We start from the raw sequence: 16,380 nt of genomic DNA on the forward strand, positions 1-16,380 counted from the left end.
GACAAACGTCGGACAGATAAAGGACACAATGCCAGGGCATATTCAAACAAGGTGAACTAAAAACTACTACCTTCATGCTGTATGGAGGATCGGAGATGTTCTACTTGAAGCGCTAGAAATACACACAAACTTGTGCATGCAAGTAAAACTACTCAGTTTGTCCGACAGCTGGATAGAACAGCTTGCAGACAACAACACTGCTGTCTATTTTTACCTGGTACACACCCAGATGTACAGGGAGATTACAGGGTCTATGTTCTAGCTGCTCGCTCTACATTTGTGTAAGTGTTCATTAAAGGGAAACAAGAGATCCAGAGGGCTTGTATCGCTCTCCTGGATATTGAAATTATCATGGGGAAACTATATTCTACAGAAGGAGAATTTGAAAGAATTTGATATATTATTTCCCCTATTAGGCCCCTACTGCTCATGCAACTGGGGGGGGGGGGGGGGGGGGAGAGATGTTTCCTCCAATGATATTTCAGACTAAATACTAAATATTGACTCAATCCTTTAATTCCTATAGAAGCAGAGGGATTTTAAAGAATTTACCAAGTTTCCCTTATTCAGCCCATGCCCCTGGCCTTTCCAGGGCTTGACACATCATTCATACAAAAGTGATTGAATGCTTCAAACCAAATTTGACTAGAAAATATCTTTTACAAAAAGTTGATAGACAGGCCAGGTTAGCTAAAAACTGTTTGATAAACTGGCGGACATTTTCAAATTGACACTTATTCAAACTAAACATGGTTTTTAATATGCCTACTGTTGATGTGGTAAATGTCATAGAATCCATTTGTATACATCCACTGTTATTATTTTAAAACTAGTCATGTGCTCAGGATGTTTGATATATCATGTACATACTTATTACCAAAATTATTTACATGAAAATTTGTTATCATACCACAAGTTATTATCAAATAAAAGAATGCTGTACAGTCTCCCCAGTAATTTGTCAGCTGGTAAACATTCCTCTGTGAAGTATGGCTACAGGATGGCATCTGTCTAAACATTTAGATTGTAACTATGGGACATAGCAGGGAACCTTGTGATAATCAAGCTGGTTATATCCTAACATAATCGAGCTATGTCAGGCTGAACTAGATCCTCAAAATCACTTTTAAAAAGTCTCACTATCATTTCTTTTTTTCTAACTGAACAAGGCCCAACCTCAGCACAATCTATATCAATAGTTTGTGGCAATACCAGAGACAGAACAGACATGGCCAGATTGTACAGAAGAAACCCTACACCAAACCTCTGCTTCAAACCTAATGATAAAACCCCACTGGGACACATTCCATTCACAGTGGGTCTAATCAACCAGAAGCATCATGTAAACACCAATTTTGTGGTGAAGTATACGCTACATCCACCTCTACAACTGTAGTTTTCGATAGAGATCACAACCATTTTTCTGATACTTCTTTATTTAAGGAAGACGTTTTTCCTAATACATGTAATTCCTTCTTTTTCTACATTGAAGCATTTCTCAATGGACGATTTTATTTGTTATACCTGCTGTCCATATTACATTTTATAAGCAATGAACTATGATGACTGGTAAAATCTATTGTTTATGTTTGTACAAGGAATTATTTTGGTCATTCATTGATGTAAATGAGTATATAATATGGTAAACAAGACACTACCTAGTCCATCAAGGAGTATCATGTGACCTGATGCTTTACAACAATACAAAGTAATATACATTGTTAACATTGAACTAACAAGCATACAGAGTATATTGCTAAAGCAATACATGTACCCTCGGCTACCCACCATCCATGGTAGTAACACCGAGTTCTAGATTATAGAGATAAACACTGTGTCAGCTGTGGGGCTGCATCAACCAACAAACCAGAATTTTTTTCTTTATCTCAGAATCAAGTTGTTCTACATATAATAATCTGATACACTAAATAAACATTTAATCGAGTGCTGTTGCTGGTGTAGTATCACACATACAATATTGCTTATAGGAGAGAATTCCTCCCATTCATGTACTGGAGGACTAACGGGGACGAGATAACAGGACTACACAAGCCCCATCATACACATCACCAACTGTAGAGCACTGTAATCCACTTCCAGCAAAGTATAGGCGTTACCATGGAAACCAAGAATAACTAAGTACTACCTACAACATTCCTGTGCAGACATGCTGGGGTTAGGAGCCACATACCAGGTGGCAATGATAATGGCCGTTTTAACACTGGCCCTTTGCCATGCATACTAGATGAAGAAGAGTATACATGGCCCCTAAAGTCTGGGGTCTTGAGGGTTGGGTTCACTTCAATACTGATTGAAGTTTGTTCCAAAAAACGTTGATAGTATATATATACAACATATAACCACAGGGGCTTGATACATTTCTATGACCCAGAAATATTTAACCCCAGAATCCGATCCCAAGATTACTCTTAGAGCAAGAACATTGTCTTTCAAAATTCAAGTTTTTTTAACACAGCCTTCATATTCAAATCCATGAAAAAGATATTACCTTGATTTTTTTTCCTCCAAAAAAATAAGGCAAACCTACAGATGATGCGATGCAGAAAACAGTCACAGGTTTCTGTAATGGTCATATTTGTTTGTGTGTATGTTGGGGAGAGGGAGTGTTCATTAGAAGTAGTATGGGGGAAAACTAATGGTGCATTGGACAGCGTTAAAGATCTTCATGAGGAGCTCACTGGTAGAGCTGCTGTTCTATGACAAATGACAATGTAATGTTGTAGGAACCCCACCCAGCCCTACACCACCACATCGACCAGCTGAGAACCAGACTACACATCATCCCTACAGATAATACAATTTTCATGATAACTAGAGATTCCAGACACATTTTCATGGCAGTAAATACAACATTTTTACCAGCCATCTGAAATCCTATCCCTCATGTACGACCATTTTGATACCATTAACATAGCCAGTTGTTTACAAACACACATAAACACAATGTTGTCTAAATTACCTTAGATATTCAATCTTCAGGCAACACATTTTACACACGTTTTCTGCCAATGATTTAATTATGGGAAACTGAATCACCAAGCTCCAGCATGTTTCACTACTTAAGGCCTTGTTGTAAGCTGATAACATCTATTTTGATCACAAGTAGTTTTTATGTCTTTATAACTTGCCATATAATGCCCAGTATGTAAATTTCCTTCAAGTATAAATTGAACAAAACCTAAGTATGTTTGTAAGCATGCTACACAATCCTATTCAAACGAACATTCTCAACAGAAGAAATCTGGCAAACATTCAACTGATAAAAAAACATTTCCTGACTCTAAGGTATATGTACAACCCGTACTCATTCAGTATCTCTGCAGCCCTCAATTTCGCTTTACTTTTCTTCATTTCCATCATCCCCTACACTATCCTCAAATTTGTCACAGAAAACTAGCACTTTCATAAACTGTACTTCATCCTTGTACATATAATATTCTGTACCACGATGCTTCATTTATATTCTCTTTCTCCTTCAAACAAAATTATGCCAGGCATATGTGTTTCATACTGAAAATATTTTACCAAACAATATCAAGATTCTAGTTTACATGCCCTTTAAAATGTGCCCTATCAACCTATTTCACACCTAATTTCAAGCCTCTTCTTCCTGTATACCTCATCTTTTATCCTAAATTAGCCTCACCAAACCATCAAGTTTTAGTTATTAAAAGACACTCCCTTCTATTAAATTCTCTGTATGCTACAGTCTCTATAAATAGCCTGGCGCAAAGGCTGGGCGCTGAGCCATACAGCCACGATGTTCTACCACATTTGAAGCAAATATCAACAGTTCTGAGGATAACATTCCAATGGTTCTGAACAGCCCATACCACACATGTAAAACTTCTCTACCTAAAACATCTTATCTAGTAAATATAATGATTAATTAGCCTTGTGCAGGATCCAAGGGACATAACTCTTTAAAAGATAATCAATAGCTCAATAGCTATCTATTAGTAACGTATGACATCATCTGGCCACAAGGTTTAAGGGCCTATGCCTAGATTACTGTAACAATGTTATGTAACAAATAGTGTGCATCAAAAATAAATGAAATGTATCTTATGAACACTTTAATTGAGTCCTTGTCAAGAAATGAAGCAAGGAATACAGCTATTGTCCTCTAAGATAATTTTTTTAAATTTTTGTGAACAAGTACTCTACATACATTATTAAACCCCTTGAATCAGATATTCCGTACTACGCCCTTCTCCACTTGGCACAAAATTTTAAAGCACCATCCCATCTTTAGTTATCACTCTGGTATGTACTGGTCATGTAGATAATGTTTTCTGTACTGGTCATGTAGATAATGTTTTACTGTACTGGTCATGTAGATAATGTTTTATTGTACTGGTCATGTAGATAATGTTTTCTAAGTAATGCAACCCCATGAATGACAGACAGATGTGACTCAATCATCTTTTGTGTACAAGTTCCTCAAATAGTCTTAAAATTATCAAAATCCTTATACATCGGATTTCCTTATAAAACAAATTCAGTGTTCAGATACAGAATATTGGTTTTAAATTTAATTTCCTTATAAAACAAAATCAGTGTTCGAAAATAGAATATTGGTTTTAAATTTGTAAATTGATTAAATCCTTTTCCTTTGAAGCCTGATGAGAGGAAAAATAAAGATTTACTATCCAGCCATTTAACATGTTAACATCCATGGGTTGATCACCAGATGACAGGAGTGTTCTGGAATGGTTGTAGTTTAAGGACAGAATTCTGTTGAGAGGATCTCCCAACATACACCATTATCTAATGTTTATTGATTCCGTTACTACAGGCTGACTGACATACATTTCATGGAGTTTCCCATGGGAAGTTATCCAAGCACAGTGTCCTGCCTGGATCAGCAGCAGACAGAACCATCTGCTCATCATCACAAAAAAACAATACAGGACCCTTCAGCATCCAAACATCTCCTGTAGGAAAATCGACATCCCCAACATGCTTCTCCACTGGGAAAATATCGGTGATCAACAGATTTAATTTCTACCCAGAATTCTATAATTCCTATTTTCTTCCTCATGACAACTTCCATTACGAGGGGAAAATGTATTCCAATATCCATGTAGTGAGCCAAGTATTGGACTAGTAGCTAGTTATAGGAGTGGGTTTGGTACTAGTTCATGGCTGGATATACCTATAGTTTCCTAGCTACCATATAGTACACACAAGAAATTACATACATATTAAATGTCAACAAATTATTTATCCTTGATGAACTTTCATCAGTGCTCTTAAGTAGGTCAGTGGGGACATGGACTGGTTAAATGTGGTTAGAACTCGGGCTGACTGAATGTCAGTTATTTTTTTTAAATTCAGTTGTTGAACATTAGTTATTTTTTTTAAATTCAGTTGTTGAACAATCAGGCTGACTGAATGTCAGTTATTTTTTTTAAATTCAGTTGTTGAACAATCATTTTTTACTGAAATTACCTCCCCCCCCCCCCATCTCTTTCCACACTTAGTCAGATTTAACCATTTTGTAGATCCTTGTACGCTGTTCCTCATCAGTGATTTAAACAACTTACCACTGATTTAAAAACCATTTCAGCAAAAAGTTGTAACATACTGTACACAAATCAGCTTCTTATCCTTACCTGAAAGATTTGTTTAATGACCTATGATAAAAGTTTAATTAAAATTGTGTTTGTAACATCATTGCAATTTCCATATTTTCAACCACATTAGCAGAATTCTAGACAGTGATGTTTTGCTCGTGGTCACTCAGGTGTAGCAAACAACAAAACCTGCTAAACCTGAGTCATGACTCAGATACGTGTCGTAAAACTCTTTATTTTCCCACATCAACCACGATGAGGGATCCCTTGAGATGACATGTGCATGCATATATGATTCAGTACATTCGCACCACTTGATTCAGCTAAGTGTTTCATTCTCAGATTTCATCATCATTTTTCACGAGATTATCATTGAAGGTGAGAGCTAAAGTGATTATTAGCATTCAAGGCAAGAGCTAAAATGAAAGTACTTGTTGTCACTGATCTGATAGTTGAGCATTTAGGCATTTAGCGACTTTTTTGGCATCGCTTTCATGGTATCAAATACTAAGCACATGTTGTCTTCGTTTACCTTGTGTATAATGGGCGTAACGATGGTATCAGTGCCTGCCCAAGGGGCAGTGCCTCCTACAGACTTTCCAAGAGTCTTCCAATCTTATCAACTCCACTGGTGACATCACAGGGTTCTGTGTTCATGCGCAGGTGCCAAGTGCGGGTCCGTCATTAAATTCCTGATCCACAGGCAGTTGCAGTAGATGCTTAGCGCAATGAACTTTATTCTTTTTCCACCTTAGGATGAAATACATCCTGCCATTCCCCACAGGAGTCTGCACTATCCAATGAAATTGTTTTCAGGTTATTCCAGGTATCAAGTCTGTGCTGCAGAAGTGTGGACTTTCGGGAGACGTCTGCCTTATCTCTACGTTGTGACAAGATAACACACAAAAACACTATAGGTGTTATCTCGAAAGATGGTTGCAATTTTGCTATGAGAGGAAAATCAATGCCTATTCCCCCTCTGTACAAATAAGGAAGTGTTAGAATTTGACTGGGTTACATCAGCAAGGTTTCGGCCATCAATATAGCTAGGTCAGCAATTATTTCTGTAGAAATGTCATCAAATGATCCAGTAGGTAATTATCCATTAGTCCGTAGGTTTTTAGGTGTGTTTGCCTGTAGGCCTAGTTTCCTCAAGTACACAAAAGCTTGGAATGTTAGTAATGTATCAGGATTTTTTTTAACAAACACTATCCACTTTATATGTTAACTTTACTAAATCTGACCATAGATTGGTGAGCTTGTTATGAACACTTTCCACTGGAGACTGCAGATGTTATGATCTTATATACTGTCAAAGTTCTGAAAACTTCAAAACCAAGCTCCTATCCATGTGTATAAATTTCATGAAAAACCTTCTTTATGTGTATACAATGTTAGAATATTTGGATAAATCTGAACCTTTACATGCATGTGAACAAGGACCAGTCGGAATGATTGTGATTAGTTCAATGTGTCAGAATTTGTGGCACACCGTACAAGGCAGCAACTAGTGAATCAGCCAAGAGACAGATACCACTGTAGCAGATTGTGAAGGCTGCGGGCTGGTCTAATGACGACTTTCAGACAGTTCTACAACAATACAGTCGTTTGTCTATTACATGTTGTTGGTCATATCATCGGCTGGTTGTTGTTTCTTTCCCATGTATTATTGTAATGTCTATGAAATCTCATGGGATCTCTCAATGTGGTTGATTTGAGAAAACAAAGTTTGATATGAATTTTCTTACATCAACTTCACGCTTCATTCATCAATCATAACATCATACACTTATCATCATAACTCTGTATTTTCTCACCCACAAATCCCTGTCTGCCAAATCAGTTGACATCACCATCAGAACATCAACATGACTCATGAGTTGAAGGGTTATGTAACCTATTATAAAGACTATTATGAGAACGTATATTGATTTTGTGTAAGCGTTACAGAAATGCCACCTGGCATCAGAAAATCTCCTATTCATATCGCACGGTATTATTTGTAATCTCAATATAGAGTCTGAATTATTCTATTTTAAGCCTGAAGGTGACAAGTTTTAGTACACAACAGATAATTACATTTTTTTATTTATTACAAAATAGTTGTATGATTGTTCAGAAATAACATTCATTTTGTAACTGAACTGTCTAAAATGTTATCAATGGCCGTTTAGTATGCAAGTTGTAGCAGAAGAGGTGTTAACCTTCCCAGTCCTACCAAGTACAGGATATCCTTTATGACACAACAACATTTAATCTATACCAGGATGTTACTATCCAGCAATGTTTTCAGGTCATAACAACCAGGATTTACCCAGTAAAAGCAAGACCAACTAATATTATACCATGATCAATTACAAGCAAGATTTTACTGACACAGCAACACAGCGAACATCTGTAGGCAGCCTACCTGATGGTTTTAACTACCACAGCCGTCAAATCAATATATAGCAGTCTTGTACATGGCCCTGCTAGCAATTATGTAAATGCAAACCAAACAAGAGATATGGCCCCACCATTGAATGATCTTTATCAGTTATATGAAAGACTGATCTTTTCTCTTCTTTCCCCTCTTCTTCTAAATCATTTGGTAACCTGAGGAAAATTGTAGTCAACGAAAGATCCAGGAACTTTCTGACATAGTTCATAATAAATTTAAACTGTCATAATCCAAGATGGCCACCTTTCCACCTTTTTGATTTCCAGATCCACCTTAAAATTGAATGAGCACAACTACAGACTAACGGGAACCTACACATGAAGATAGAAATAATTTGGCCATCTAGATTTCTGAAATTGAATTGGCACAACCAGGGACTTGTGAAGCGGGAGAAGTACCTCTCAAGAAATAGTGATATTAAGGTTTGTTTATGGATGGACCAAAGACCACGGACGATGATCTGAATAGCATCAGATGGTGAGCTTAAAAACCTTCCTTTTAAATCAAGGTCGGCAACATTATTGAACATATTAAGTCACAGAATCAAAATCATTGTTTGGAAATCAAAATTGTGTTGTACATTTAATCTTGTCTGACATCTCAGCTATATTTTCATGAAATACAATTTACATTGCTTTTCTCCATATTCGTTAGTGAAGATAAAAAAAAATTCATAATAAAAATATTTTCAGACAATTGGAACATACTGACAATACAAGAGTATTGGTAGGTATATTACATAAATGAATCAGCATTCAATAAGTACATCGGTCAGCATATTCAGTCAGAAACATCTGGCATTGATGCAATATGACAACAAGCAGTTTAAGTCCCTAATCCTACAACAACCAACTGAACATAACTGGATTTCTAGACATGCAGCTCTAATCCTACAACAACCAGCTGAACATAACTAGATTTCTAGACATGCAGCTCAATGCTGGAGCTAGAAATCAATGTGTCCTCATCCAACAAACACATGGCAATGGATTTTATATACACATCCCGCATCCACACATACACACAAATTGAATCCAGCAAGGTTAAATCTTCTAATATAAAATTTGCCACAGATAGGATGTAGAGGTACTGATACCTAGCATAAACACCGTACAAGTGACTTTATGGGTATATAGAGGAATACACTAGGGCATGTATTGTATATTCCTTAGTCACTGTCGTGATAGTAGTATGGTAACGATGTTCGGACCCGTTTCTGGTCTTGAAACACTCAGGACCTGGAAAATGCATGGATGTCTTGGTTGCAAGGTAAGTTGTACTCAGAAATATCTCCAGTGTTACAATATTATTGTAACGGTTTGGACTATGACCAAGGTAATGTTTGTATTTTTTTCAAATTAGGCCCTCATCATTTTGAAAACATGTCTACCACGGCATCAACAATGGGCCCCTGTATCCTTTTCCTGCATCAGACACGTTAAACCAAGTGTCCGGTCTATAGATCAGACCACAGTAAATAGAATGTCATTCACGTTTCAAAACAGGGGCCGCAATAGCTCGGTCACATGCGCCGGCCACATGATCTTCAGGGTCTGAAGGATGTGATTCCCTTCACATGGCAGTCCTCGTTTCTCAACAAGTTTAGAAACAGTCTGTGTTTTCTTCCTTGTGTCCTTTGGCAAGAATTTTCACCCTAATTTCTCTGGATGTCATGCATCATGCCTCCTGTATGTTGTCTAAGGAGGTAGCCACATCTAGTAGAAAGACACTCTACCACAAAATATTTTGCTTAATATATGCATTGCCACCAAGCTTGTTATGGTACTGGGGATGCCAAGCAACACTCACCTGTGTTTGTGGATGATGGCATTGAAAGCCAAGCCGTCCCTCCAACTTGTTGTGAAGTTTCGCACATTCACGTTCGGGTATCCTGCAGTCTTCATCTGGCACCATAGCAGCAACGCATCCTTAGCCGACTTAGTTTCACTGTTGTCTGATTCTTCTACCGTAATATCTTGGATCTTTAGAATAGATGACAACATTATTGTACTCAATCTTACAGCATTAATACTCAAAGCTACATGAGAATGGTCACTTTATACAAAAGAGACAGTAAAAATATCAAGATGTTGTTTTACGAATTTCCACAAATGTTTAGACTTTAATAATATGAAGTGAAATTATTGTCACAATTTAACTTAGCAGCCAAAAGGACAGGCCCAAATACTCAAAGCCTGACAAAACGTCTGTATAGATTTGAAAATAGTAAATGTAACTACATTAGAAAGGATTATCAAAACGTACCTGGAATCTTAGGATAATCGTCCAAATTAAACCTAGAGTGAGTCTAGAGCTTCCGTCTACAATATCATGGGCACCCATGTTTTCAAGGTGGACTTTTTGTTCATGTAAAAACTGGAGAGCTTTATCCACATTCTCTAAACAATGAATCCTCATCTTTCCTTTTGTTGGTCGAGGCTGTGAAAACCAATGTCATATCAATTTATATGGTGTTCCTTTGCATCAAGAACATCAACACTACAAGGCTCTGTTACGTTACACCAAGACATTGCAAAAATTAAAAGAATTTTCTTTGCACATTCATAATTTTTTATCTTTCAAGAGAGCAAATGTGACTGTACATTTAGTATGACAAGCAATACATATTAAAATAAAAAATCTCATGGTATTCTATACTTACGAGACGTTCTCCAGATAAGATTTCTAACAGTTTCATTAGCATCTTTCCATCTCTTAAGTCTATATATAGGTCGGAGATTCGACACCCGAAGCGAATAAGATGAGAATTCACCCATTTTTGGAAAGTCTTTTTCTGCACAGATTCTCTTTCGTCTGCAAATAAAAAATTGAAATCTCATTAAATCTAGAACATAAAGTCAGCATACTATACTTTATAAGTAGGAAACAATTCTAACGATTTTCCTTTTTGATGACCACAGCACCTGCTGAGCAAAATAAAAGAGGGTCATACTTCATAAATCTCACAGGACTTATTTTCTGTTGATCACATGTTATTCAGAACCAGACTGCCAAAGACTTGGATTGGTAATGCAGAAATGAAAGCATGCTATTGAAATAAGATATTTATCTTTATAAACAATTAAAAGGCGTATCAAGCTCTTAGGTAACCAGAGAAGACTGGCTAACATGATACTCCTGTCAACAGTATTGTAATGATGTTTAAAGGTGACCTAAATACCAGAAACTATAAGGTTTAGTGTTTCAGGCTAATACTACTTCAGTCAAGGTGTAGGTGGTACCACAGAGGAATCGCTCTAGAGAGTATTTTCAGACTGTGTTGATATTTTTTTCTATTTATTTCCAGTTTTCCTTCTAATATAACAAAAATTTGTATACCATGGAACATTAGACTTATCAAATCCTGTAGTTTTTTCATGCAACTCCTGAAATGTTTTGGCAATACACATATCAAAGCATTGACGCATTAAAAATCAATATTCACAAAAATAGGTCAAATAACTTGAACTTTCTGATTCATTTTTACTTCTATTACACCATGTGACAACAAATTTAAGCAACTACTTGTTTAATCAACTAATATGACCCATTACATGCTTCAAGTGAAATGTTACATAGTGGGGTGGAGAATTTTTATAGGGTAAAATCACTACTGAAATGAAAATTCTATATGGGATTTCATTTCATTATACTTGCCTAGACTAGATAATAATTAATATATGATATTTATCAACTCTGGAAACAGGAGTTATGTCATGACACAGGTATGGTAATTAAGAGCTGCTCAATAAATCAACTGGCTAGATTTACAGCTAGGGACAAAATATATATATTATACAACACAAAGTCAAGTTTAATATCTAAATACATATGATAGCTGTAAAAACAAAATGAGGTTACCTGCTAACTGTTTAATTTTGTCCCGAATCCCCTTTTCCTGAATATTTATAGCCACACGATTTGACATGTTTGTTCCAAAGTCTTAATCACTATCTCTGATGTAACCTTGAATATGCCAATTTTTTTGCAGTCATGCAAATATCAATATGGCCGACAGGTCCACACCCTGAGCAGTCGTCCTTCGACTTTCAGGTTACTATGCCCTTCAAACTATATCCACATAGTAAAATTATGCATGAAGTCGTTTATGTATATATATATATATATATATATATATACAAGTTTTAAACTCTTAAGTTTTCCTGTCGCACACACACATGTCCTTCATGGTATCTCGACAAACCAGAGATTTCCGTCGTAATCCTGACAACTTCCTGTTAATTCAGTCTATAAAATACAACTCTGCACATATCTCTGTGAAGAAAACAAACACATCGACAACAGACTCGCCCTAAATGGGAAAGATTTTTTGGGGTGATGAATTGATAAGCAGCCAAACAAAACAATGAGACACTCTACACTATTATCTGGTGTGGACATTGCTCTGTAGGACAGTCAAGGTTACGCTAACAATCTGAAAGACCTAGAAATCGGAGATAAAGGACAGGGGCTTCAGAACTTGAACAGAAAAGACCTGTGTGACACAAGACATTGGATAACCTGGAGAACTTAATCTAAGGAGTAAACAGCTTGGCAGTTTTTAAAGGTATGTTCTTATTTTCATTAATGAAAGATGATTCATCTGAGTCAGTATAAACAAAAAAATTTATCATATGCACAGTGAGATTATCATAACCTGTAAATGAATTTAAGTAGAGCACTCAATGACAGCTAGCATTCCAAATACTTCCCTGATGACTCGAGGCTATTTCAATGTACATGTGTATGCATTGTCTAATTATGCATGAAAACTAACCCTGAGGCAAAGATTTAAAACATTATTTTTCAAAATAATTCTCAAACATTCTCAAGATAATTTCAAATATTGGAAAACTGAAATAAAATTTTACAAAAGAATATCTAAATTCCCTCCATTTAATAGTCATTACCAGTTTACATGAAGCTACATACAGTTTTACCATACATGTCTCTTAATTATCATGTAAAATGACTTAGTCAACATGTATTATTGTAGCCAAACATGAAATGTGTTTATAATGCCAATGTTGCAAAGCCACATTTCAGACCTTTAGTATATGTATACCTAATGCACGCCAGCACCTAATATGGGTGGCACAAGCTAAGGGTCACATGACTAGCATCCTTCAAGGTGGCACAGGAGCCACAGGACTAGCGTCATTCATGGTGTCACAATAGCCACATGACCAGCACCTTCCCTGGTGGCACAAGGGTCAAATGCCCGGCACCTCCAGGTGGTGGCACTAGAGCCACATGACCAGCACCCTTTGTGGTATCAAAAGGTCACAAACCCAGTTCCACTAAGTGGTGGCACTAGAGCCACATGACCAGCACCCTTTGTGGTGGCAAGTGTCACACACCTGGCACCACCAGAAAGTGGCACAAGAGCCACATGACCGGCACCCTTTGTGGTGTCAAACCCAGTTCCCCTTGGTGGTTGCACCATTAGATGACCTAAAAAGAGGGCCTAGATTAATTATTGACATTTATGGTATCTACTTATCTAGAATATGATAATTTAATCATTGCAAGAAAACCATAGGCAGATATAAAATGTTCCTTCAGCAACCTCAGGGCAACATTATGATATTGTGAACAGTGTAATCCCAAAGTAGGTATGGATCAATGTAAGAGCAGACATAGAGGCATTATTTAACAGGCCTCCTTACTCAACGCATAAGAGCCAACCTGTGTTAGGAATCAATATGGCCTCTCTGCAGTCTACTTCCTATTACTGTATGTAATACAGCTGGCTGCCTATTTACGACTTATGACAAATGTCAGTAAATATTTACTCTTCTTTTATCAATTTTCAAAACAATATGGTAAATACTAAATAATACTCAAAAACAATAATATCTAGACAGAAATGGGGGCCCATGGGCCTTGATGGTCACCTAAACGAAGGTCCATGAGCCTTGATGGTCACCTAAACGAGGGCCCATGGGCCTTGATGGTCACCTAAACGAGGGCTCATAGCCCTTGATGGTCATCTGAGTTAAACATCTGACCATCTACAGTGTAATGTTAAGATAGCAATACATAACAAACATTTCACTGGTTGCCCAAGACATTGACGTCGGGCAAGTCAATTTTTACACCCATGGAATATGCCTAGAATTATTTGGCGAAGGATATTAGAAGACTAAATTTTGCTCCATCCACAGGGAGAAATCCTAGGTCCATGACATTTACCATTTCGATAAAATACTCTCTTTCCATTCAGGAAGAGTATTTGATTGTACCACATCTGGCTAATGAGATGTTTCCTAAAATTTCAATTTGCCCCCCACCTGCCCTTTCCCTCAACAAATAGTTATATGTTTGAAGTAAAGTTCACCCCCTCATAAGGAAATTAATATGTTTGGTTAAAAGGCTGAAAATATAATTGTAATTACATGTCAGTATGCAAATAGAAAAAAAATACAGCATAAAATGAAGTGGGAATGCAATCCGGACAAGTATATTTTAGAAGGGCACTTGTCCATCTGTCAAGTACATTGAAACATTTTTGCCACGCCCCTGGTTAAAAAGTATATATACCAATCTGTATGAAATTCTTTTGCAATAAGTTAAAGGTTCAACTATAAAATGACTGGAATAATATGGTGGAGGCCATTTTAGAACATGATTGTACAATCATAATTTTCATTTAGAAAAAACATTTTGAACTTCTTCAGCTGTATAAATTAAATTTACATGAAGCTTACTAGGAATTATCCCAAAACAGTCCGGACTATGTGGGGTTTTTTTTCGTTTTTTTCTTTTTTTGTAATTTTAAGTGTTGTACAATCATTCTCAGTACTACTATACTGTTACTGAGTATGTGTATTCCACAATTAAAGTAAAATCACTGTTTCGGCACATGGGCCTTGCTTGCGTCTTTAGACAAAATGAAAAGTGATATTTAGCAGGTTTCACAGCAGTCAATTTATTTGTAAGTATCGTAAAATTAATGTATCGGTTGACTGCATATCTGGAAATATCTTGAGAAAAGACTATATTCTAAGGTTGATTGGCCATTTGTGACAGGACCACATTCTGTGGTGAAGTTATACACACCAGTACATCTACCTATATATACACAGTAAGCTAAGAGCATAGAGACAATCTGTATGGGATGCTAGGAGAGCTAACTTTTCAATGAAGACAAGACTTAATACATGGTAATAATACACAGTAGATTGACACATGATAGTGTAATATGTTCATTTCATATATATATATATATATATATATGCACCATATTAGACCGGAAATTTCAACTGTCAAAACCAAAGACAGCTGTCTGTCTGACACTTTGCTTTCAGGATCAGACTCAAAAATTAATGGATACAATGTTACTATCATTAACAACTGCCTTCAAGTACTTTCCTAGAAATCGCAACTACAAGGACTGTTTACAGACAGACCACAGACAAAGGATGAAGAGGGATTTGATTAAAGCAGAACACAGCTGAAACATTGTTCAGTACTTAAAACCTGTAAATGATGACGTTTGTGTTATAAGGATGATTTACCTTTAGTAACTATGAAATTATCACTATCACTGGTTTTATAAACGCTCTTTACTAACTTATAAATATCAGATATGAGGGACAGTTGCTCTTTACTAACTTTAATATAAATATCAGATATAAGGGAAAGTTAAGTGTGGGTAATTGATCCATCAGGCTGTGACATTTACATAACATATCCTGGTGTGATGCCCGACTCTAAGGGTATGAATTGATGGACTTTATCTTCAATCACCTATTGGTATATTATATATTATATTTTTGTGATGACAGCATAAATGAAGTGATATTAGGCAGTTGAAAGCAATTGAAATAAGATGTAGCAGTTAATATCCCCCACACCCTGCTAGAGAAATGGAAACCATCAATACATGTGTAAATTTGGTTGTTTGCAATCGTTAGGGTTTCCACAATTTGTTTCCATGGTAACAGTAAAATTATGCAAAATACAAAGCACTACATACCAAAAGGCACTACCAGAGCAATGCATGTACCAGATTTTGCTATCTTAAACTGTTTCGGAGTTGCACTTCAGAATCAGAGTTTGATAGACGCATGGACAGAGGCCAATCAGGGAGTTCAATCTAAATTGTATTATAAAGCTTAAACACAGGCTTTTCTTCAATAGCTTTTTCTGTTGGTACTTTATGTTGTATGAAGTACCAAGATACATAGTATAATTATTCTAGATCCAAATCATAATATTATTTAAGCCACAAAAAGATTTAGCATGCTAGTTTACAGAACTAGCATTACTTATATTATAGAGGAATGCTGTGGGTCAATGAAACATTATATTAACAGACATGACATTAACAGGAGT

General features: G+C 36.4%; 1 protein-coding gene across 15 annotated transcripts in view; it reads right to left on the minus strand.

Moving 5' to 3' along the window:
* Positions 1 to 16,380, minus strand: part of LOC117322910 (spectrin beta chain-like) — a 74,518-nt gene that overhangs the window by 44,257 nt on the left and 13,881 nt on the right. For 14 of the 15 annotated variants that reach the window (XM_033877867.1, XM_033877865.1, XM_033877875.1 and 11 more), the window contains exons 3-5: positions 10,703 to 10,854; positions 10,306 to 10,479; positions 9,850 to 10,022 (exon numbers count right to left, since the gene is read on the minus strand). In XM_033877867.1, the coding sequence (XP_033733758.1) occupies positions 9,850 to 10,022; positions 10,306 to 10,479; positions 10,703 to 10,854 (499 nt within the window). Of the gene's footprint in view, positions 1 to 9,849; positions 10,023 to 10,305; positions 10,480 to 10,702; positions 10,855 to 11,901; positions 12,125 to 16,380 lie in introns of those variants that run through there. The other variant, XM_033877868.1, reaches the window with a different exon arrangement.

Source organism: Pecten maximus, chromosome 3, assembly GCF_902652985.1.
Source record: "Pecten maximus chromosome 3, xPecMax1.1, whole genome shotgun sequence".
NCBI lineage: Eukaryota > Metazoa > Mollusca > Bivalvia > Pectinida > Pectinidae > Pecten > Pecten maximus.